Source organism: Ptychodera flava, chromosome 19 (assembly GCF_041260155.1).
Source record: "Ptychodera flava strain L36383 chromosome 19, AS_Pfla_20210202, whole genome shotgun sequence".
Classification (NCBI taxonomy): Eukaryota; Metazoa; Hemichordata; class Enteropneusta; family Ptychoderidae; genus Ptychodera; species Ptychodera flava.
This window is the reverse complement of record NC_091946.1, coordinates 9,717,531-9,741,773: the sequence shown is the minus strand read 5'-3', so window position 1 is coordinate 9,741,773 and position 24,243 is coordinate 9,717,531. Positions and strand designations below refer to the sequence as shown.

The 24,243-nt window shown below is 38.0% G+C and overlaps 2 protein-coding genes across 11 annotated transcripts in view; one reads left to right on the top strand and one right to left on the bottom strand.

Annotated features, from left to right (window-relative positions):
* Nucleotides 1–24,243, top strand: part of LOC139118509 (uncharacterized) — a 39,536-nt gene that overhangs the window by 229 nt on the left and 15,064 nt on the right. For 3 of the 10 annotated variants that reach the window (XR_011548748.1, XM_070681827.1, XM_070681826.1), the window contains exon 2: nt 22,584–22,661. Coding sequence is in view for 2 of the 10 variants with exons in the window: in XM_070681827.1 (XP_070537928.1) it covers nt 22,584–22,661 (78 nt within the window). In the remaining 8 variants the exon portion in view is untranslated. Of the gene's footprint in view, nt 1–7,705; nt 7,907–12,038; nt 12,605–17,318; nt 22,662–24,243 lie in introns of those variants that run through there. The other 7 variants (XM_070681833.1, XM_070681835.1, XM_070681828.1 and 4 more) reach the window with 5 other exon arrangements.
* On the bottom strand, nt 687–6,917 carry LOC139118725 (uncharacterized). Its single transcript, XM_070682140.1, has 5 exons — nt 6,909–6,917; nt 4,227–4,335; nt 3,239–3,484; nt 2,809–2,956; nt 687–1,900 (listed from the first exon to the last, which is right to left on the bottom strand). The coding sequence occupies exons 1-5, from the start codon at nt 6,915–6,917 to the stop codon at nt 1,081–1,083; spliced, it is 1,332 nt and encodes a 443-aa protein (XP_070538241.1). The 3' UTR covers nt 687–1,080.

The following is a 24,243-nucleotide window of genomic DNA, read 5'->3' as shown; positions in this document are numbered from 1 at the left end:
GCTCATATTTTCGTTTTGTTAATTTTGAGGCAAAATTAAAAACAACTCATATAGGTAAAGTTTTCAAACGAAGTGAAATGCATCAAATAGCATAAAATCGCAAAGCTGAGAGGAAACGTAATATAACTATACTCTTCCAAAAGAGGAAAGTATGCAGAAATCGGTTCAAAATATATTTAGTAATGGTCTCGATATGACCATTGGGTGGTCGTCTCGAAAGATTGTCATGCGCTTCAAGAGGTGGGATCCTTGGTTACAGGTATTTATACAGCTACTCTCAGTAGTGAAAGATCTCAAACTTGTTCCTGTTAGGACCGAATATAATACACAGTGGCCGGGTGTGAACTGTAATCAAAAACCTGTTCGCATGTTTTTCAAAAAGGACTGACAGGCAAATGTACCCGCTTCAATGCTCCAACTGTCGTTTGGTCTTAATTGTATGCAAGACAACGTCTTCTGACATTTTGATGTTGACTAGCAAACACTCTTACATTAGTAACGAAAGCGCGGTACACTAGTTCGCAAAATATCCGAATATGTGCAGAACGTTACACATACGGACCGCGTATCCACTCTACGTTACGTTCTCGTTACGGATGAAATCTTAACGTCTCTAATAACCCTAACACGTACAACTGGTACAACGGCTTGAAAGACAGTAGCTGTAACTTTGGTCATTTTCTAAATTTTATTTGTTGTGTGTATCATCTGCAGTTTCTGGTTTTGAATCCCTGAACCATGGAGAAATTCATAATATTTAGCTTATAAATATACCCTATATGAGTATAATCTGCATTGTTATTGTTCAAATTTTGTATTCAGGTCCGGACTAGAATACATTTATCAACAATAGCAATGGTCATTTCACGTATACAGGCTGTGTTGGCAAGCAGGCATTGGTCATGATGATCGGATTATAGTAAAATTCTGTATTTGATACATTGAAACAGAGTAGTGAAAAATTAGTTAAAAGTTACAGCTAATGTCCCTTTAATAAAGGGACAAGAATATACACAGCCTATTTTTACGGGTAATATCTTGCTCCACTAAGCGACAACGAACACAATCAATATTGGGAATCTATACCAAAATGTTGAGATAGAATGTGCCTTGGGGATATATAGACAGTCTACGACTTGTTGGGGCTCCTGTTGAAGCTGATGGAATGACTAAAGTTTTCACCGGCTTATTTTTGTGAAAATTGATTTTTTCTTCAATGTCGACAACTTTTTTGCCACAGTCATCATATCTTTGAATGAAAATACCCCTTTTTATAACTTCTCGTTTACCTCTCCAAATAAATTTCCATAATTTACTATTTGCTTCATTAATAATTTCCTTAGGTACGTGATCAAATGATGCCAGGTACCATAATTTTGATGCAGCCAGCATATTAGCTACTATTGCTCTGCCTTTAAACGACAGATTTCTAGTATTCCAGATCTTAAGGCAATTCGTAAATTTTTCCATCACTGTTTTCCAGTTCTCCCTAGATGTGTTACTGTTTCCAAACCCAACTCCCAAGATCTGTAAAACCTTGTTTGAAAAATCGATCCCTTCCACTGAATCAGTGCGGTTTTTAAAACTCCCAGTCCATAAACCTTTGGATTTCTTTTTGTTCAGCTTTGCACCTGTTGCTTTTTCATATTTGTTGAACATTTTCAATGACTGAGTAATGCTTTTCAAATTTCTCAAGTAAAGAGTCGTATCATCTGCAAAACTCTTAATTTTTTCCTCTTGTTTGTCTGGTAGTATATATCCTGATATGCTGTCATCTTTACGAATATTTTCGGCTAGCACTTCGTACTCTTTAGGGGATTCTAACGTGACTGCGCCCTCAACGTCAAAGTTGTTTAACCTGATAAATCCGCCGTTTGTTGCTCCGACGATGATCTCCATTCTGTCGAGGGAAGGCAAAGACGGATTCAATTTTAATTTTAAAAATCTCTGGCGTCTCAAAAGTTTTCTCTTGAGTAAGCTCGTATTTGTGACACGTCTAAACTTTCCATATTCCCAACGTCTCAGAAAGAAGCCTCACAAACCAACGCCATTTTGTTAGTGATGTGATACAGTCAACTGGTTGAGCATGAATCTTGTTCCCATGACTTCTGTCAAGTGTAAGAGTTCTTTACATGATTATTCTTATTGCGTATTTCAAAACAGAGTTAATCGGTCACTTATATTATATTTTAGTAACTCGAGATTTTGCTCTCGTGTTTTCGTGCAATGATCGGTCTGTCGCTCGAACGGGGAGGCCAGAATCAGTACATCGTGATAGAACTGTTCTGTTTGATCGTCTTTCGGATAATTTGTCTTTCCTACCTACAGCGTCTTAAATTTGTGAACTTTTTATGGGCTAATTGATTTATATAGCGTTTGGCCGCCCTCTATTGTTCATTAAACCTTCGTGACAATTTCTTTGGTAACTCTGTATGGCCTAAGATCGGCTAAATGGCTGTCAAGGTACGCTGACATGAAAAAGTGTATTTTCTTGAATGTGGTAAATGTTAATAATCTTACGACCTGGTATTGAAATCCAACGTACTCGAGGATGATCAAAAGAAACAATGACACTCTATTTTGTTACAAGTCAAGCGTTCCCATCCGAGAACTTAGTTTTTCTGTCATAATTGCGTCAAAACATAGAAAGAAAATGAAAATAATTGTTCTTCATAATATCGCTAGAATAAATCTTTTATGATGTTCATTAAAAAAAAATATTAACATAGAAATGCACGAGAAACGTGTGAAATGACTAGGTAACGGTTTGCATGTAAACACGGAGCGGCAAATGTATCAATTACTTACAAATCATTGTGGTTGATTTCTGCGGTGATGGTTATGGTATGTTCACAGTTTCTCGTTTGTGCTTCATCGAGAGGAACATCAAAAACGTCTATGTTTAGATCTTCGAATGCCACACAGGTACTGGACCCACTGTCAATAGTTTTATGCCCTACAGAAATCAATGAGAATCAACAACCAATAGAAATGTGTAATACAGACGTACTTCAGTATGTATGTATGTATGTATGTATGTATGTATGTATGTATGTATGTATGTATGTATGTATGTATGTATGTATGTATGTATGTATGTATGTATGCGTGAATGTGTACTATATTCATACATAGCTTATGTGTTTGCATGTTAATGTAAAATTACATAATTTTATTTCCGTTCGTAGTGTATGTCTGCATGTATTGCATATGTCTCTCTTAGCCGAATATATCTTACCTCTCTGCAGAGTCCACTGCAGTTCAGCATCAACAATACCCAAGGCAGTATCGTTCACGTAAGCTGGTGTTTCAATGTTGCTTAAATCGGGCACGAAGCTCGTTACCCAATCAACAACCACGCTCTCGGCTTTAATAGGACAGTACTGCGGCGCGCCAGTACTGCAGTCAAGTGTGCTCGGCAAATAGCCGACACCTGATCTGGTTAAAGTACCTGTGCATTGGTCGATGGTTGGGCTTGTATCAACTGAAGAGAAAATGTACAAAGATATAGGTCAATATGTAACGGACTGGCTTTTAATTAGATTACATGTTTTGTCAATTCAAGTGCATGACACTGCTGATAATTCGCACAAGTGAACTTAAAACAATGTCCTATCATTGCGGAACATAAACATCACTGGTCATTTTTCGGAATCGCAACATCCACAATGAGGCCATGCAAGTTACATCAGTGAGTAGGATTTCCAGTAAAGCAGTCTGCCTGCCCCTGTTGAATATTTTCCCTCATTCATAGAAGTCGCAACAGCAGAACTCACTGCTTGTGCATGGTACAATGAGGTAGATATGAAAACAGTTTTGAAAGTCGACTAGAAAATTCATTCAATGTTCTCAAGGTGTAAGGACAAAATGTAGATAGATAACGAATTTGTTGAGGTAGTATGGGCCTTCAATTTTCACAAAAAGTTTCATTATTGCTTGGAAATTAGCTCCCCCCTCCCGAAAAAAAAAATACAGTAGACAAAAAGTATTGTAAAAAATTGAGAGTCCGAATAAAAGTCTCCGAGGCGCATTTTACCTTAATATTGTAAGGAAGGCAAATTCGGGAGATTTATGTGATAAGTATCATTTCACAAGGGTGTATTTCCATTCATAAGAAGAGCCTTCTTGTCATAAAGGTGCGAAATCTTGCATACGAGTGAAGAATGCTGGTTGATAGGTAAAAAAATTTAAAAGAACACCGTAATGCAAAATTTTATGCTACTCACTTCTCAGGCAGTCTGGGCCACTGAAGCCCTCTGCGCAGACGCACGTACTCGGAGCACCTGGACAGGTGCCAGGATAACAGAGCGTGCTGTCAGGTCGCCAGGAGCAAGTCTATTATAACAACAAAAACAAATCAATTTATATAGTAATTATAATAATAATAATAATAATAATAATAATAATAATAATCAATCATCATCATCATCATCATCATCATCATCATCATCATCATCATCAAAATCATCATTATCATAAACTTTTTAGGTAGTACAAATCACCATTGAATTTCGTAAAGCTTAATTAAAGTTGTCATGGTCAAAGTTTTAAAAAAATTGTCGTAGTCGATTCTTATCACTGCAGATTGTAGTGTTGCAGCCAGGATTTTTAAACCAGGGAACACTTCTGTTTATTTTGGGGGACATTTAGTACAGTTTGCATCCGTTTTCAAAATTGATTGAAGTAAATTTTTGAACAAATTAGTTTCACATGACAAAATTCAAGCTACCGGGACAGCGTTGCTATGCTTAAATTTCAGGCAATTGTTACGGTACACCCGTATCCACCGCCAATGAAAGCTCAGTCCGACTAGATTAATCACAGCTCCAAAAGTACATAGATACTGTACGAGTCTAAAATAATAATCATAAAAAACAAAGGCAACCGTCGGTTTCAGATATTACTTTCTGACTACATCCAACACAGTTCACTCATGAGTGCGCCACAGGTGACCCGCAGTATGCGAGAATGCGAGACGAGTTCCGTTTTAGAGATATTGTCGCAAGGGCGCGTCATGGCTGCAACACTGATCAGATGGTATATAAATACAGCATTAAGACATTTTCCAATAACATCAAGATCACAGTATTAATAATTAATTATGAATAAAAATTAGTTTACACTTATTGTGATACAGTGACTTTCATAAACGCGAGCAGTTATTCCGCTATGTAGATATGCTTTAGGGAAGATCTTGACGCCGTCATTTCGTCCAAACTTTTCTTTTCATATTCTCGTCACTGACAGATAAATAAAACATCAGCAAAATAGATCACAAGACTAGTTTTCTAGTCATAGCCTATAGGGCACTCCGAAAGGTAATTTATAATTATGGATAAAATTTTGTTATTTGCTTTCAGTTTTTGGCCCTTGCACTAATAGTACAAGTACATTTTACAAACAAACAAACAAACAAAAGCAAACAAACAGACAATCACCTTGAAAATATGCATGCATTGCGACCGACACCTTTCATCGTTCACGACCGTAGGACTTTATTTGTCGTTTACGCTGATAATATGGCAGCAGTCGAGAGAGCATCGCGCCAGAACCGTTGTCCGACATGTTTCCGTGGATGATTTCGATATCCAGATAATGGGTTACATTTAAGCATAGCCAATAATCGATCACAAAAATACGACTGCACAACTGAAAATACAGAATAAAGACGATGCACATGTCCTGTATTCCCGACTTGTAGGCCTACAGTGATTCGGAGAGGCCATGATTGATGGCGTTCCGAGGGAACAGTGTAAGTCTCAGGGATACAGAAACCAGTTACAAATTATAAGATACTTCCAAGAACGTCAAACTTTAGTGTAGGTCATTTAGCCAAGAAATTCATCTTCTACTCGGGCAAGCCAGTGACGGAAATGCAAAAGAAGGCGGTCCGAATACCTGCTTTTTGAAATATTCGTATTGAAGGAAAACGCCCGATGAATTTTCAAATGAGTTAGGGCGCTGTACTCACTTTGAGTTTTCCCTAATCCACTCAAGACTGATTCCTGTCTAAGATGGTGAATTCAGCAAAGGGGGAGGGGGCTATGGGCATGTACATCCTTGAAGAAAGCTGATTGCCAGGGTTACGATATCCATATTTCGTTCGTTAATGCTGGTGTACTAGTCACTCTGCGAGGTCGCTCGAGCACCCTCTTGAATCCTAGCTGAATAGCGCTAGTGCGACCCATTTTGTGAAGGACCCCATAACTCTCGTGAAGGGTTATTGTTCACAATACGGAAAAAAAACACTCATTTTACACACTCCGGCTTTGTTTTACATCTACCGTCGTACTGGATATAAATGCATTCGTCCTTAAATTATGAAAACAAGCGTCGACATCTACATATTTGAATTGTTTGCTCTGGCAATGCATGACAACCCCTCAAGCCGAGTGGAATGGCCCTACTACGGAATAATCTGCGTCTGAATATTACTATGCAGTTTTCCTTCATATGTACAGCATTAAACAATGGTGTATTACAACATGCTACATTTTCTAATGAGAAACGTTGCTTACAAGTGTGAATGTCTGCAAGTTTTAGGGGAAACAAATAGCAAAGTTTGCGTGTCACCAGGTGTTTACATTTATGTCATATATGAGCATGCGTACTTCTAACAATATCTCTTGATCGCCACAAGATGGCTCATTATTCTGCTGAAGGCGTACATTAAAGATACTGATACTGCAGATAGGTTTTGTCCGGTTGATTCTGAAAGTAAAATAATCACCAAACGATATAATGCCAGGTGGCGAATCCCGAGGGCAAAGCAGCTTGTCGGAGAAGATTCTAATCAAAGTTTTACCAAGTCTGTATAATGAAACTTTCACTACAAAACACGTTTGTGTCAGCCATGACAAAAATCTACTGGCCACACATGTTATGCTAATCAGATCGATCAATCTTACATTCGTCATCTCAGTTGTAGTAGTATTTTGATAGTGTTTCTTTACTCGAAGTATACTAGATATCCTCAAAGTAAGCAATCGCCGTACTTGCTGGCAACAAAAATGGCATAATTTACTCCACCATTACTTGACAATTTAACTTAGCAATCGCTCTCGCAACCTGTCTTTTTTGCAAAGAGTAGTCTGTGGTACATGAACCAGTCCTCACCACACGCACAGGCGATAACACGGCACCATGATGCGTGTGTAATTGAAGACGAACGTACCGGTAGAATTGAGGTTGATGGCTTTGCATGTATTTACATAACGGGAACTCACTCTGCCTTAGTAAAACTTCAACTCTTTTTTATCGTCTCTCTGAGAGTGAACTTCGTTTCTCATTTATTACAATTCAGGTGTGCCTTGTCACTCAATCTACATTTACTTTGACGGAAAATATTTCAATAGCAAATCGTCTCAAAATAATAAGAATTGTTGATCGTCTAATAATCCGTGGGCTCTGCAAACCTACATTTACTGTCCCGTTCTCTAATACCATGTGGAGACATTGTCAATTTGAAACATCACGCAGCATCACCTGATGAACAGGTTACCAGGCCGCGTCGTACCGTACAGTGTCAATAATATAGGATGTATTTGAAATGTTTTGTCGGATTGAATGTATATCGCTGAACTAAACGGTAATGAGTCCGAACCCCTAAACACATCTTTATAAACATAGCTGCTCTTATGCCGTTTCACCTCTTGAGGCGCTGTTCAAATACAATTTACATATGTGGATCGTATCTATACAAGTTTCTCGAAAGGTCACTTCCGTGTCTGTGGTAGTCTGGCAAAGACAAATCAGACAAAAGAGGCACAGTGAACATTCTGAACAGACGTTCTGCACACTCTTTGTGCCTCACATCATCGTCTGGTACGTCAAAAGAAGTCTGGCGAAAGGGCGGATAAGGCTGTTTGATACGTTTGTGCTGCGTTCATTGTCTTAGCGAGAGAAGGTAGGAGTTTGTTTGTGTAGAATCGTCCAATCATACATCTGTGGCCACTTAAGTGTTGATCAAGGGATACTTGATACAGACAGAAATTCTGCTAGTAAAAAGGCAAAATAAGCTCTGTCTGGGGTTGTAAATGAGAGTTTACGGTTGGCACCCTGTGTTCAAGATACGATGTAAATTAACATGCACTGGTCCATGTACAAGTCTTATATATTTCAATTTCCCCAGACACACTGTCTGAATGGGACATACAATTTTACTTGCTGCTATAGCAGTGAGCTCATAAAAGTGTGTTGCCTCAATAAACTAACTACAGAGTAGAGGCTTTCATGAATGGAAGTGGTATCTTGTGTCTTAATTTTTAACACGGGGTGCCAATCGTTAGCTCTCATTTACAACCCTTGGCAGGGCCTGTTTTGTCTTTATACAAGTGGAATTTCTGTAAAATGATCGGTAAAATGGTGCGAAAACGATAAAATGGCGGGAAACACATCATCTCTACAGATAGACGATTCGCCATGCAAAGCTTTGTCGCTGTTATATAAAACCGTACGTATAGTGTGTATCTTACGTAACACTGGCCTCGAGCTCAACGTTGCCCAGCCCCATTACAGTGACGGCACCAATTATTTTGACGATGAGATACAGCTGGATATTGATACACTACCGAATTAGGTTTTTCAGTTTGCTCTCAAAAATTACCCTTTTAGTGGTCAACGTTTACAACTTTGCGCCAACATCAGACAGACTAAAACAGCACACTCTAAAGTCATGTGTTCAGTTATTGAACACATATTAGAACGCTTAACTGTAACACTTTTGAACGCAGTTTAAGTGTTCAGTAAGAAAACTAGAATGCATGTGTTCAGGTTTAGAACATATAGTGTCTTTATTTTTGAACGCATTTCATATGTTCAAAATTACATGAAATAGAACACTGTTTACGCATCAGAACACTGTAACACTTTTTGAACACAATGTAAGTGTGCAGAGTAAGTAAATAGAATACATGTGTTCTGGAAAGCACTGAGACCACCATGTGTTCACCTAATAATGTACACATAGAAATGTTGTGACTGACAAATATTGTAATGTGGCAAAATGGCATGTTAACTGGCCTGAAATGCATTTGAAATGTAACAACAGACTATAACGTTTGGGTTACAGTTATATTAGAAAAAATGTTGCATGGTCAATGCTGAGCATTACCGAACACTAGCATTCTATTTGTGATTTACAAAATTTGTGTTTGGACTAACGATAATGGCCCGAAAATTTGCAACTGTCTAGTAGTATAAACACAAAACGAGATAATTATTAAAATTAGACCGTAAGTGACTCACAATATTGCGAGAGAGGGTACTCTACGGCAAAAATACACTTCTGAGGTGTGCCATGTGCTTATCGCCGGGCCACAGTTCACACTTGGTGCCTATTCAGTGCCATTTTGCCACGATATACAATACTTACCGTAGCAGTCAAACTCTCTGTGTAAACAGCTATCACACCGTCACAAAATACTGGCAGAACTCAATCGCTAAAATCATAGAATATGAAAATACCGCCGGCAACAAAATATGTCGTCTGCAGCAGCGGCGCGGCTTGCATCTAGTGTGCGCATGTTCAGAGGGGCCCTCGTGTGACCCGAGGAAGCCCGATTATCCGTGACGTCATACATCGGGACACCCAGGAACACAAGTGTTCATTTAGTTGGTAACACTAGTGTTCTCTGTTTGGCGTTCTGTTAGAATACGAATATTCACAAATTGAACACCAGTGTTCCGGAAGATTGTTGTCTTCACGATTTTATCGAAATAAAGAGTTTAAAGACATTTACCCTCCTTTATTATAAGCAATTAATAAACTTGAAAACATTTTCGGAACTACCAACATGTGCCTTTGATTTCAAAAAGTGTTCACTGACTCGAATTCACATATATACGAGTCAAACAAAATATTTTGTTCGTTTTTTGTTTCAGAGGAGTTTACTGGAGCAGAAAACAAATTAAAGATATCGTGATGTGTGTCTCTCACTAAAAATAATATTGTCTGGATAAAAACACACGACAAACACTGTTGTCAGTTGGTGTTAGAATGGCAGCGGTCTATGGCTGACCACATCCATTCTATTTCTGAACACAAATGTTCAATACTTGAACACACATAACACTTAACTGAACGCATCCGACGCGTCATAAGCGTCCAAACGTTTAGAGTGCAGGTGACGCAGCAAGATGTCTGTAAACTAATTTACTATGTAGTATGTTTATATCTTTACAGCAGCTATCAGTTTCAATGGTGACACACACACAGACTGGTTGCCAAGTTTCAAATTTCAAATTTCAAGTTTCAAGCAGTTCAAATTCACGGAGAGGTGGTAAAAGAACGACGTTACTGCAAATTTAGACTCAGAGGACAGTGTTCTTTGTAGTTGAATATCAATAAAGTTCATGACTTCAAAATAATAGAGTGATGTGTAAAATGAACAAACTTTACTTTGGTTATCAACAAATGAATGACACCACATTTCTCAATGAGCTGACATCGGGGCCTACTTCAGTACGAAGTGAACTTGGGGGTTTCAGGCTATTTCGTGAACGTCATTTGTTTTCTATATTGACAAGATTGTAGCGACAAGCGATAAAAACATTGCAACATTGTAAGAGTGTTTATCATTTCTAGTTGATCCGACGTTTTTATTAAACACAAAAAAATCTAAAACTAACAACCCAAGGTCTTTGTGTCAGCAACTTTCTAGCCTAAAAAAACTCAGACAACAGTTTTCTATATTGACAAGATTGTAACGATAAAAACCTTGTAACATTGTAAGAGTGTTTCTCATTTCTAGTTGATCCGACGTTTTCATTTACATGAATAGCCTGAAACCCCTAAGTTCACTTCGTACTGAGTCTAAATTTGCAGTAACGTCGTTCTTTTACCATCTCTCCGTGAATTTGAACTGCTTGTAAAACTTAGCAACCAGTCTCTGTGTGTGTCACCATTGAAACTGATAGCTGCTGTAAAGATATAAACATACTACATAGTAAATTAGTTTACAGACATCTTGCTGAGTCACCTGCTGTTTTAGTCTGTCTGATGTTGGCGCAAAGTTGTAAAAGTTGACCACTAAAAGGGTAAATTTGAGAGCAAACTGACAAACCTAATTCGGTAGTGTATCAATATCCAGCTGTATCTCATCGTCAAAATAATTGGTGCCGTCACTGTAATTTATAGCGAATAGTTCTTTTACCGCCGACCGGTTCCATGATGCAGCGCGCGCTCCAGGGTATACGAAGCGTACGTCAGTCATACAACGTTTTAGCCGAGGGGTATACGAAAGGTATGTTACTCATAGAACACTTTGGCAAGTTACACCCTGACTTAAATTTTCATCGCTGATGAATATAAAATACACGAGGCATTTCGGCATTGCATATGTGTGTCATTTTTGTTGAACGATTCATTATACAACATAAAGTCATTATGTTTTTGTTGGTTTGAGTGTGTAAATGGTATTTGACAGCCACAGCAATGCATTTTGGGATAACGGGGAAAAGGTATATTGGGAAACAGTGACACAAATTAAAAAAAATTATCTCACGCCAAACTGTTGCAAAATTTGACATAAACCATATAAGGCCAAAAAAAAGAAACGTTTCTGGTCAGGTCCTTCTTTAAAAAATGGTGCGGCGACGCGCATTTTATTTTTTTTATTTTTTATTTTTTTCTCTCAAGGGAGGGGGGGAGGGTCAGTTTTATAGTTTTATCAATATAGTCACATATATACTGTTCATGCAGTCACTGATCATGCCCCCCAAAGAATTTTCTCTTTCTCTTCAGCCATTTTGGTTTGGTGTCAGCCACGGCCGCCGGCCACAAACAGAAAAAAAAGGGTGACGCGCTGTTGTTCAAGTGACGCGCGCGCTGACCAGAAACATTTCTCTTTCTTTTTTTGGCCGAAACCTTGTTCCTGTAACTCTGCTGACTCAAATCTTCACAGTAGGAAAGACTAACATTACGTCTCCATGTCTAAAGTGCTCGCTTTTAACATATCGCTTGTAAGGAAAGGGCCAGGCAGTGAACAAGCTGCATATGACGCGTAAGCCCATTACCGTGTATCAGCATTGTACCGACGAGCGCAAGCTATATGGGGAAAGCGTTTCACAGTTTCAGAGTGGGACATACATAACAAGAGGTTGACACGGGTCAAAGCATCCCCCGTTGTTTTCTGTAGGAATATCGTGTTTCAATGGAAGCAGGGCCGTAGTCTGACTGAATCGCCAAGGGGAAAGACCTACTTTACCAACTAAAAATATTGTTTCATTGCTCAGGAATCATATTCTATTCGCGGCAATTCCTGTCACTCAGAGCGATTTTGCTTTCGGTAGAATATTTCGACTGAATCACTCAGCCTTCATCAGCTGTTGTGTCATTGTGAATAGTACGATGACGTAACCGGTCTGCTGGCTGCAGGAGGGCATTGTAATCTGCTGGAATTTCCATCCCTTCATCGAGATCATTGCGTCTACTGAAGTTGTGAGTAACCAAAATGAAAGATAAGTCAGGAGCAGACAGTATACGAGCAGATGTTGTAAAGATATCAAAGAACAGTAAACCCCAAAAAAGTAACATAACAACAGAAGAATGCCATCGCACAGTTGTCTAGAGACCGTAACATCGTGAATTTACCAGCAGACAAGGGTAAGTCTACTGTTATTCTGAATAAGGAAGAATATAAATCTAAAATGAGCGGATTGGTGAACGACGAGACCATGCACGTATGTAAGACTCAGAAATGACCCCACAAGAAGAGTAAAAACCAAGTTAGTCAACACCTTGAAGAGTTAGAAGAAAGACAACAAAATCGACTTTAAATTGTACAACAAATTGTATCCTATATCAGAGGTAGTACCTAAAGTGTATGACCTTCCGATAGTTCACAAGAAGGATTCACCTCTCCGCCCTATAGTTTCTAGCATTTGTGGTGTTAGTATGCCAAATACCTAGCCACTACACGGCCGTTTGGCTGGAAAAAATAAACACCACATCATTAACAGTACTGACTTTGTTCAAAAAATTAAAGGGTTGGAAGAAGTGCCTCTCACATACGGAATGCCTACATTGAAGTTGACTTTCCTTGATTTGCAGAAAATGAAAGTGCCAGATGGTCTTTTTCTTTTTTTCAGTATTCCATATTCTTCAATACGTGCACATGCAAGTTCAGCATTGATGCATGAAAAAAGGCCACCCTCCCCATATGCTTGTTCAAAAGTTTGTGACCCTTCAAAAATGCTTGCGCGAAAAATGGCGACCCACCCCAAAAAACACCGGCCTACCCTCCCTGTAATTCCTGTCCAGTCCCATAAATATTACCACTCAATCGTGTTTTTGCTGTCGTGTTTAATATTGCAACTCTTTCAATAGTTGAATTTCACTCTCAGAATGGACGTCTTTTTCATACGTCTTTTTCTCATTTTGATGTTTGTTTTTTATAAAAAAAATATTCATCAGCCTGTTACGCAGAACTGGAGATTTCCCATAATTCATCATGATTGGTACACTCGGAAACTCCCCAGTGGTCTATTGCGTGTCCCATGTGTACATATATTCACAGACAAGTTTTTAAAAATCTGAAAACGTTCTTTTACGGATACCATACTTCTCAATTCTTATTTCAAATGAATTAGAAAAACATGCTTGATTGAGAAAGGATATTGATTTATTCCAAATAAAGACAAAAGAAATTTATATGCTGACTTTTCACAGAGAATGATCCCTTCAGTTTGTCATGATAACTTGCTACCCAAAAAACTGGTATTTGTAGTACCTGCAGAATATGACTTGTATGGCTATTTAATGGTTTCTTTGAAATTCATACTGAAATATCTAAACATACTTTTAATAGATATAATTAATCAATTATCTGGAGGTTTTATATTAGTGCTATCAGGCAGAACAGAAAAAGTTATAAACATTTTAACGTGGTGTGTACAAATCAAACTGTATTGTGGGTAATTTATTGTACTTTGTGTTAATGCTAGCGTAAGGTAGTACAAGTAGACTACCCAGAGGCTATGCAAAATAACCGATGGTATAGGATTGCATGCGGAAATATTCAAAAACATACTAGGAATTTTGTCAATTTTCTGAAATTTCCACAAATGATTCATTGAAAGATGCTTTATTGAAAAGTATAAAACCATGTCACCATGCTTGATCTTACAGAACATCATAATTGTAGGTTTTCCTTTGAGAAGCCACGGATGCAAAAGTGCTGACTCGGCACTTTTTCATAACTTTTAATATATTAAATAGGTGGCATCTTTGTTATTTGATCAGTAAATCATACTTGTTGTTTATATCGCAAATACTACATGCAGAAGACATGTGTAATGCAACGTACATGGCATTTTGTCAACTTTTGTCAAGTCTATACTGATATATATTCCTTAGCAGGAAAGTCACTTAAATACGTTAATTAGTTATTAGTAATGCAAAAATGTTAGACCACTTAGACTAATGTTCTTTATGTAGCAAGTTTTGTCAACTTTGCTCCGGTCAATCCTGATATATATCTGTGATGAGAATAGTTAGTTACATACACAAACGAACAGTGTCATCTTTGTCATAATTCTTAGACAAACAAACAAACAGACAGACAAACAGAAAGAGAGAAATACACAGAGAATTTAAAACATCAGTACCACAATAGCTCATTTTAATGAACACACAAGCTAAAAACGCTAGTAATGGTAATATTATTTCCAAGCGCTCTGTGCCCCACTCCTCATAATTTAGCGCATCCTCCCTTTCCATGTAAATGAGCAAAAATGAGCAAAATAAGTAAAAATATTACTTCAAAAATTAATTTCTGCTGAACTATGCAAAAACCTAATCAGGTCTAGTTTCCATCCTAAAGATTCTGTGTACCTAATTACGTGACATTTGATGAAGAAGTTTGAGAGATATCGACGACACAAATTCAAGACACACACGCGTATGCACAAAGACTGACTGACAGACCCACTTAGCTGGGCTATGCCCATCACGTGGGCCAACAATGACACTCTCTGGTACATCTGATGGCACAAACTAGGTCATTAATTTCATATAGGAGACCAGAGTAGCAGTGAGCTAATTTTTCCTTTTTGAAAACATTCATTGGCAACAAATCTTCTGAAAAGGTTTTAGATCCGTGTCAGCTTGAGGAATGATTAATTTTTAGCATCAACAAGTCCATAGAATTAATAAAAACAAAGGACGATTCAGTTTTGTAAGTATTCAGACGGATGAAGTTTTACAGCACCTAGTTTCTATAAAGTGACACACGTCTTTCAAGGTTTGCAACTTTTACCAGCATAATTTGTTCTCAGAAAGGCCATATACATATTTGAGTCATCTTAAAGGGTGCTGCGCCCAAACAGAGTACGTATATTGCTCAAAATCACTTTGCAAACATTCATTAATTTTAACTAATTTTCATTTTGCAGAAATACAAATTTAGTAATCAAGCACTGACAGTAATTGCTGATGACTAGACAGTTGTCTAGAAAACATTTTGCAGAATTACTTAATCATCTCAGAGTTGGCCAGTATACACAAGAAGATATAAACCTACTTCAGCAAAAGGCTGATGAATTTTCTGGTCAAGCAGATCAATGTGAAAATGCAGTCTTTTATACTACAAATTTAAATGTTGATAAACACAATGAAGCAATTTTCACTAGAGTGCTGACAGAGAAATTACAGTGGCTCACCTGCATTCCAATGCAGTAAATGGCGCTTACTCACTTTACTAGTCGCCTAATAATAAACCGCGACATACTCCATCAGGATAGATTGGTGTTAATGTATGCAACTTATATTAATGAGCCAAATCATGCCCTATATACAATTAAATGCATCTAACACAAATCTTGTGTATCCCGTATCCCAACCCCATGCCTCCAAGTCAATTACTGCTTACCAACAACCGACTACTTCAACTGGCCTCACACTTGAGGAGCTTCAGTGTCCTTGTTAGTATCTATTTTGGCAATTGCATAATACAAGCCTAAGGTATTTGAGCTGCGGGGTATCAACACTGATATCCCTTGTTATCTCATAGGGAACAAGTCTGTCTCGATAGCATGGTCCAATGGCAGGTGAAATGGAAAAACATGGGTGGAGTTGTTCTAACCAATCAAAAAAAAAATCGAAAATAAAATCGAAAAAACAATGGTGAACAGCCCCTCACCGGCTTCGCCGGCTCGCTGAGCCGAGCTTTGCTCGGCTCAACTGCGGAGGGCGCCAGTATGGTCGAAGGCGTAGCCGGCGAGGGGCTGTGAGAGAGTCTAGTACAGCCTTAGACTCTCTCACAGCCCCTTCGTTCGCTACGCAGTTATGCGCCCTCAACGGTATTTCTAACAAGCGCGCTCACTGAGCCAACCGTGTATAGCGTAGCGGAACTTGGGGCTGTTAACACTTGTTTTTTCGATTTTTTTTTTGATTTTTCTGATAGGCCATATCACAGGCTCTTGAGTCAATGCAGGCGAACCGCTAGCCGCCACTGATACAATAAAAATCAAAAGGTGTGTAACAGCGGCAGCCATGCACGGAGCCCGAGTAAATTTCAACAGACGGTTTCGCCCTCTTTTATCTCAAATACAACTTGCTTATTGGGGTCGATCGATGCTCCAGTTCATCAACTTCATGAAAAATCACACCAATATCCAAAATCTCTCTGTTAAGTCCATGAAAAAGCTGTGTTTTCGGAGCAGTGTCAGCTAGGAAACGCTGTTATCATACATGACCCACATTGACCTATCACGAAATGTTCTGATTGGTTGTTACTTTTAAGGGATACGTCATCCGTTTCAGGGGGTGCTACACTCGAGAGATTTAGTTACACGTAATTACGTTCGATCAGTATCCGTAACGTCTTTGTCATGCAGTGTGCGAAACTCATGCAAAATCTCTACTGGCCCAGCGGGCCAGTAACTTTAAAAAATCACTGGCCCTGAAGGAAATCAACTGGTCCGATCATCAGGTCAAATCCAAATATAGTGGAGATATATACCTGCGCTCAGTCTAGGGGCCAAGATATGATGGGATTGAAAAATGAATAAAGACACCACTTCAAAATCCTAACATCAAACTGTTTTTTTATGCCTTTTAATTCTTTTATTCTTTTTTAATTCTTCAAATGAAGATGACTATCAAAACCGAAAGTTGGGGCAACTGATCTCAGTGTTGAAAAACATGAAATCAGTAAAAGGTTAAGCACTACACATAAACGTTTTCATTTCCTAAAATAGCCTTTCACAACAAATATTTCTAACATTGAGAAAAAGAGCACAAGCGTGGGCTTGAAACACGTCCCAACACAGAAATGCTAAGCATCCAGAACTCCGATCAGGGATGGGTAAGTTTGGCAGCACAAACGCCGGATCACACACAAATGGAGTCAATACAACACTTGACTCACGATTCTGACTTCTCCCTTTTGAGGGACTCATCATTAAAGTCAATGAAGGGAATACAAAAAATTAGGTCAACTGATAAAGAGAAATAATACTGAAATGTCCAAACCCACGTTAAAAGACAAATCACAAATTTAAAATGTAAGCGTAATCTTTACAGTGACCAACTTGAGGCAAATGGCCATCAAGGTCAATGAAGACGGTACCATGCACAATGTTTAAATATCGGACATTTACTTTTTACTATCGGCGTTTGACGTCCGACATGTATCCGTCATCGTAACGATCTATATATCTGGTCTAAAATCGATACTAGACAATACAAGAATGACTTGCCTCTTGTCGCTGCACGACGGGTTTGAGAAATTGCCTATATTTTACTCCAGGCTGATACATATCGGCGATTTTAGGACTCTTTATAGCTAGGCAATTCTGGAATGACTGTGAAATCAAAGATGTTTACTCGATATTTATCGGCGATTGGGACCCCAATATCGTCACCAGAATGACTCATCTCGTGTCTCGGGCACGTGTGGTCTATTTAAAATCACCGATGTTTATCGGCGATTTCGGGACAAACGTCCGATATATATGTTGGAGATTTGCATTGCCACCTCACAGATCTTGCCAAGCCCGACTTCATCATTGCGGCATCAACTTCGATACTATACTTGTCAAATCGGGGTAAATAATCGATGTATATCTGGGAGATCAAAACCTTACAGATTTGGCCCAGCGGTCTAGCCAGGCCCGACTTCGATAGTCCGACTTTAATTATACGATTATTAGACTTGTCTAAAAGGTGGGTAAATATCCAATATATATGGAGGTTTCACCATCTTATAAATCTGACCTTAGTTTTAGTCAAGGGTCTATGATCTGACCAAACAATTCTAATTTCGATATTGTGATGCCCAGTAGCTGCAAATATCCGATATCATATAATGTTGAAGTGTCATCGAAATCCAGTTTACCTCGACACATGCAACTCGATCGATACGCTAATTATTCTTTTTAAATGATCACGACGAGATCTCCACCCTAACACATGTAACGTCTTTCGCTTTGATGCAGTACCGTATCATTGAATAATTTTGTCAGGTATTTAGCTTAGCAAAACATTCTGGTAAACTTCTGTACAATAGGAAAAGCTACTGGCCCGTCTTTAGGAACAGCAGGACATATTTCAAGAGTTACTGGTACGTCCGGCATGGAAACTGCTGGTCTCCGACCATCGGGTTAGCGTGAATTCCGCACGCTGTTGTCATGTGATAACCAGACGTTGCGTGCGTGTGGAGCAGTAGTTTGTAACGTCGAATGACACTTTTACACGTGGTCATAATTACTAATAGTATTTTTTTATAGATTTTCTAATGATTTCCGCGAATTTTGACAAGCAACCTCGTAGAGTATCACTGTAAATTGGCAATTATCTTTGAGGCCAAAAAAAAGAAAATAAATTGTGCTGTTCTGTTCAGATAACATGGTTTTCAAAAATAAGGTAGGTACGTCGGCAGGATTTTTTTTTTCTTTTTACAAAATATTTTTATTTTTAAATATGCATTGTTCAGGGGTTCAGGGCGCTCAAACACTGGCCATAACATTTCCAGATCACAATGTACCATATAGGTATATAAAGGAAAAACATAAGACACCCTCTTTCAAGCAAAAATCAAATGCCAAGTATCGAACGTGTGATTTTACGGATTTTTCTTTGTTTTCTTTTTAGTTCCTTGTTTACGTAGCTCCAAAAAAATTAGGGTCGGCAGATAAAAAATAGAGTAGGTCGGGTTATCGGAACAGCACAATATTTTTTGTTTGACCTAAGAATACTTCGTATTTGCAACAGTACAAGAAGTTCTTGCTATGAGTTCCTGATACGAACGAAATGTAGTATTCCACATTATATCTGACGCCGTCACAAAGATTTCTGTAAACCATGTAAATAATTTTATCTAATAAGAGAATCGGCAAGTTTAATTCGAGGGTACGACGAACTAAAGTAGTCCTCGCGTAGAGAAAATAATGTTTCTTTAGCTTGCACGAATTTCGCTTGTTTCACATTGTACTACACATGATCAAAACGAAAACAAAATAATGTTTCTTAGAGCTTGCACGAATTTCGCTTGTTTCACATTGTACTACACATGATCAAAACGAAAACAAAATACTATAGCAGTAGCCTGTACAATATATGCTTCCACTCCGACTTGCACTAGGTGCAAACCCCCTGTTAGGTATGGCAACAAGTCAGGAATGTTAAAGAAAATTTCATTCAAAGTAAGATAAGAAGTGAAAACATTAATGAGGAAAACTGTAAATCTTACTTACCAGTATGAATACGCTGCCATAGCGAAGCTTGTGGTGCGGACAAGTGAAAATTAACCGATATTTTGAAATTACGTTCGTAAAACCGTCATCCAATCACAAGCTTCCCCTTGTGGGTCATGACCATTGACCCCAGTCAATGTGGGTCATGTATGATAACAGCGTTTCCTAGCTGACACTGCTCCGAAAACACAGCTTTTTCATGGACTTAACAGAGAGATTTTGGATATTGGTGTGATTTTTCATGAAGTTGATGAACTGGAGCATCGATCGACCCCAATAAGCAAGTTGTATTTGAGATAAAAGAGGGCGAAACCGTCTGTTGAAATTTACTCGGGCTCCGTGCATGGCTGCCGCTGTTACACACCTTTTGATTTTTATTGTATCAGTGGCGGCTAGCGGTTCGCCTGCATTGACTCAAGAGCCTGTGGGCCATATGCTATTACATGTCAGGCGCCGTCGAGGCCCAATCTATGCCTCTGTTTCCACCCCTATCATAATTGACAGACTGTGTTATATGTCAAACATAAGTCTGATGCAGCTGCGAAGTTAATTAATTAAAGAAGAACAAACAACTCCGTCCCTTTATCTAAACGTAGGACCTTTGTACTTGCCAGTCTAAGTCATCACTGTCCCAACCGTAATACTATTGAAAGAGCTGTGCATAGTTATTCGTTAGGCCTACAGTTACTTCTCCTCAGAGATGGAAACTTTAAATTTGGCAATGATGACATTATGTACATGTCTTATTTCTACAATGGCAGTCTTATACTCCAGAACCGTCTACTGAACTGTAAGTGTTGGTTATAATACATGATGGTTTTGTTTTGACGTTTGTCTGCAAGCGTTGCATAACATTTCCTTGTAAATTTAGACCAGTCACTGAGTGAGATAGGTCCAAGGTTCAGTTCTCTTACACATGTCAACTTCATAACAGTCCAAAAGTATGCAATAATTCATGTTAAAATTACTATTTCATTGGTCTACCGTCCATAGGCATTACTGTCAATATCGACAACTGTCTAGTCATCAGCAATTTTGTCAGACTTTGTCAAACTTAATAGATTCTGTAGCATATGGTCATGTGCATATATTATCAGTCTTTAGTATCTATTTCGGCAATTGCGTTACAGTACACAAGCGTCAGATATTTGAGCAGTGTGCTATCAACACCGATATCACTTCTTATATCATAAGACATGTCTGTCTCGAAAGCTGGTCCAATGGCAGGCAAAATGGAAAAAGTATGGGTGGAGTTTTGACAACCAATCAAAAAAAAATCGAAAATAAAATCGAAAAAACAATTGTTAACAGCCCCTCGCCGGCTTCGCCCTTCGCTCGGCTCACCTTCTGAGGGCGGTATTATGGTCAGAGATGAAGCAGGCGAGGGGCTGTGAGAGAGTCTAGTACAGCCTCAACTTATTCGACAGAACGTACTTGCAGTGTTAATTAATAATTTGAGAGTTAAATGTACTTGGTTAATAGGATGAAAATACTGATAAAGATAACCAGCTAATGAATCTTTATAACCTGACAGATATGCTGTTTTTATGACATTATCTTGATAAGCAAGGTATGTTTACTTTAATTAGAATGTTATTATAAGTAGTAGTATCATGTTGAACAAGCTGATATTGATAGGCTGGTCGGCTGTTGGAGGTTAAAAGCTGTAAAAATAAATGTATGTATGCATGTCTGTCTGTCTGTCTGTCTGTCTGTCTGTCTGTCTGTCTGTATGTATGTATGTATGTATGTATGTATGTATGTATGTATGTATGTATGTATGTATGTAAATGTTTAAATTGCACCACTACCTACAAGGTGTTTTGAAATTCAGTGTCTGACTTTTCTTGTAAAAAACATATGAAGTGTGAGGTTGCATAAAAATGTATATTCTAGTACCTTTTCATTTTAAATTACACATTTGTCAATAGGACCTTGATCAAATCTCAGCTCAGAAATGTATTTACTTTGGTTAGAAATACTTTCCTGTTCTCTTCTGTGTAAGTTTTTCTAGTCCTCACTAGGATAGCATGGATATAGGTGTAGACGTCCTCTCTTTGTATTGAATTTTAAAAGCACATACGATTATTACTGGTGAGAAAAAAAGGGTTGCTGTGCAATGGAATAAATTTGTTAATGAACGTAATTTACAAAAATAATTATTCTTTCCCGTCTACACACTGTGCACATATATTTCAATACTATTGAAATACATTTTGTTTTATTTTTGGCATGACCTAAGATGACTTTTTACCAAGATATGAATATCTCACCTTCTTTATAATTGACAAGGGTAGTGGTTTAGTGCAATGTGACTAACTATGCAAACTTAGGTTTTTTCTAATTTTGCGGATGACCTTTGACTTACTTTAGCTTATTTGTACGATTGGCAAAACTTGTGTATCTTGTAGCATCCTTGAGTTTGGAGCCAAACTTTTCAGAAAAATCAAGGCTGCCTGCATTGATTTTTATGCATTATAAAAATGTCTCTTTAGACTGATGATTTGGCCCCAACAATTCTATTTTCAGTGACAGTGTTTCAATTGTATCTCATACTGCCTTTTTTGCATCTTCCATGTGGTGTACATAGATCTAAATTACAAAGACTAAGGAGGTGTATTCTTTTTTATTTTTCTTCATTTGTAGTACAAAGGTGCCTGAGATGATTTTTATGTCATGTCAATGATTTGACTGTATGGCAATCTGAAACTGCTGCAAAATGATAAGTAAATGTCCCTTTAGACTGCTGTTCAATTATTCTACTTTCAGCATCAGTGTTACAGTTGTATCATATACTGTCTCACAGCGTATCATATGTGGTGTACATAGATCTAAACTACAAAAACTATGTAGGTGCATTAATGTTCTACGTTTTTCTTAATTTGTAGCAGGAAGAGATTGAAGATGTTGAGCACAACTTTCTGAATAATGCCAAAGAGCAACCAGACCTTTGCCCTATACAGGCTGTAAGTATATAGTGTGTTGTAAATCTATAGCTAAGCAAATCATGTATTTGTACAACATTGTTCTTGAAGTGCAGTATTTGTCTCTCATACATTTGAGTCTTACAGCTATTTTTACATGTTTGGAAAATGCAAGAGAAAATGCATTGTGTACATTTACCATGCTTGCTGGAAATTCATTTTGCGATAGCTGTAGGATATATAGTAGATATATATATTTACAAGCAGGTAATTTTCGATATATCTAGAAATCACAGAAAATATTGCATTTAAATTTTCAGATTGTGCCATCACCAACATGATGTTTGAAATTAAGTATAGGAGCCTCAAATGTAGAAACACATTCAGGGAAAGACGCTTATTTTTTCTCCACTTTTCCTCTGGGCAAGTGATGGTTAAAATTCACTTGCCCGAACTAGAAAACCACTTGCCAAGTACAGTACTTAAGTTTCAGCATGCACTGAACACAAGTAGGCTTGTGTATGCAAACAGCCCCATGTAACAATTTCTACCGAATAAAAACAAAATTTCTTGAGCCCTGACAGTGCTTGCAATTTATGATATATTATTTGCTATTTTGGTAAGTAATGCTTTTTTCCACTTGTCCCGTCGGGCAAGTGGCATCAGCAGTTCACTCGCCCGAATGTGATTTTCACTTGCTCCGGGCAGTTGGGCAACCCTTAGTGTCTTTCCCTGACATCCAGTCTAGTTGCAGGAAAAAATATTGTGATGACCTTTGACCGGACTATGCATATTTTGGCATCTATAACCCGTGCAAAACTTGCCTATGTTGCCGTGCCCTTTAGTCAGGAGTAAAAATATTACTCAAAATATAAGAGTGCCCTTAATGATTTTTAGCTCACATTTGGTTTTACCAATGTGAGTTTATCGTATAGGTTGAAGTCGATGGCGTCTGTATGTATGTGTGTATGTATGTATGTATGTATGTATGTATGTATGTATGTACAGTATGTCCGTCAACATCAAAAACACGCAAACCGCTGCACAATTCAGCTTGGTATTTGGTGTGTGGATGCATCCTGGGCTATAGATGGGATTTTGTTCAAATGAAGTCTGCATTGCCAAAATTATGCAAATGAGCTTACAAAATGTGAAAATGGTTAAGAATTAATAACTCAAGAACTGCTTTTTTGATTGCTTTGAAAATTTGTGTGCAAGTAACTCAAGAACTGCTTTTTTGATTGCTTTGAAAATTTGTGTGCAAGTACCTTAGGTGAACCTTATACAGTTTTATGAATATTGTGAAGATTGAAGATATCCTTAATTTTGTATTTTTGCTGAATTTTTTGTGATTTTTCTCATTTTCAGTAAAAATTCTTCTTCTCTGAAACCGCCAGCCCAATCGCTCTCAAATTTGGGTTGTCTCTTTGCAAGGGTGTTACTCTTCTAATTTGTAGAAATTATGACAAAATTGGGAAAATTACTATTTTTAAGCAATTTTGTCATTTTTGGTCAAAAAATCTTAGACAGTATTTCCTTTTTAAAACCCCTGGACAGACAGCTTTCATATCTGGTACACAGACGTACAGAGATGACAATAGTTAGATATGTGGAAATTGTCCTG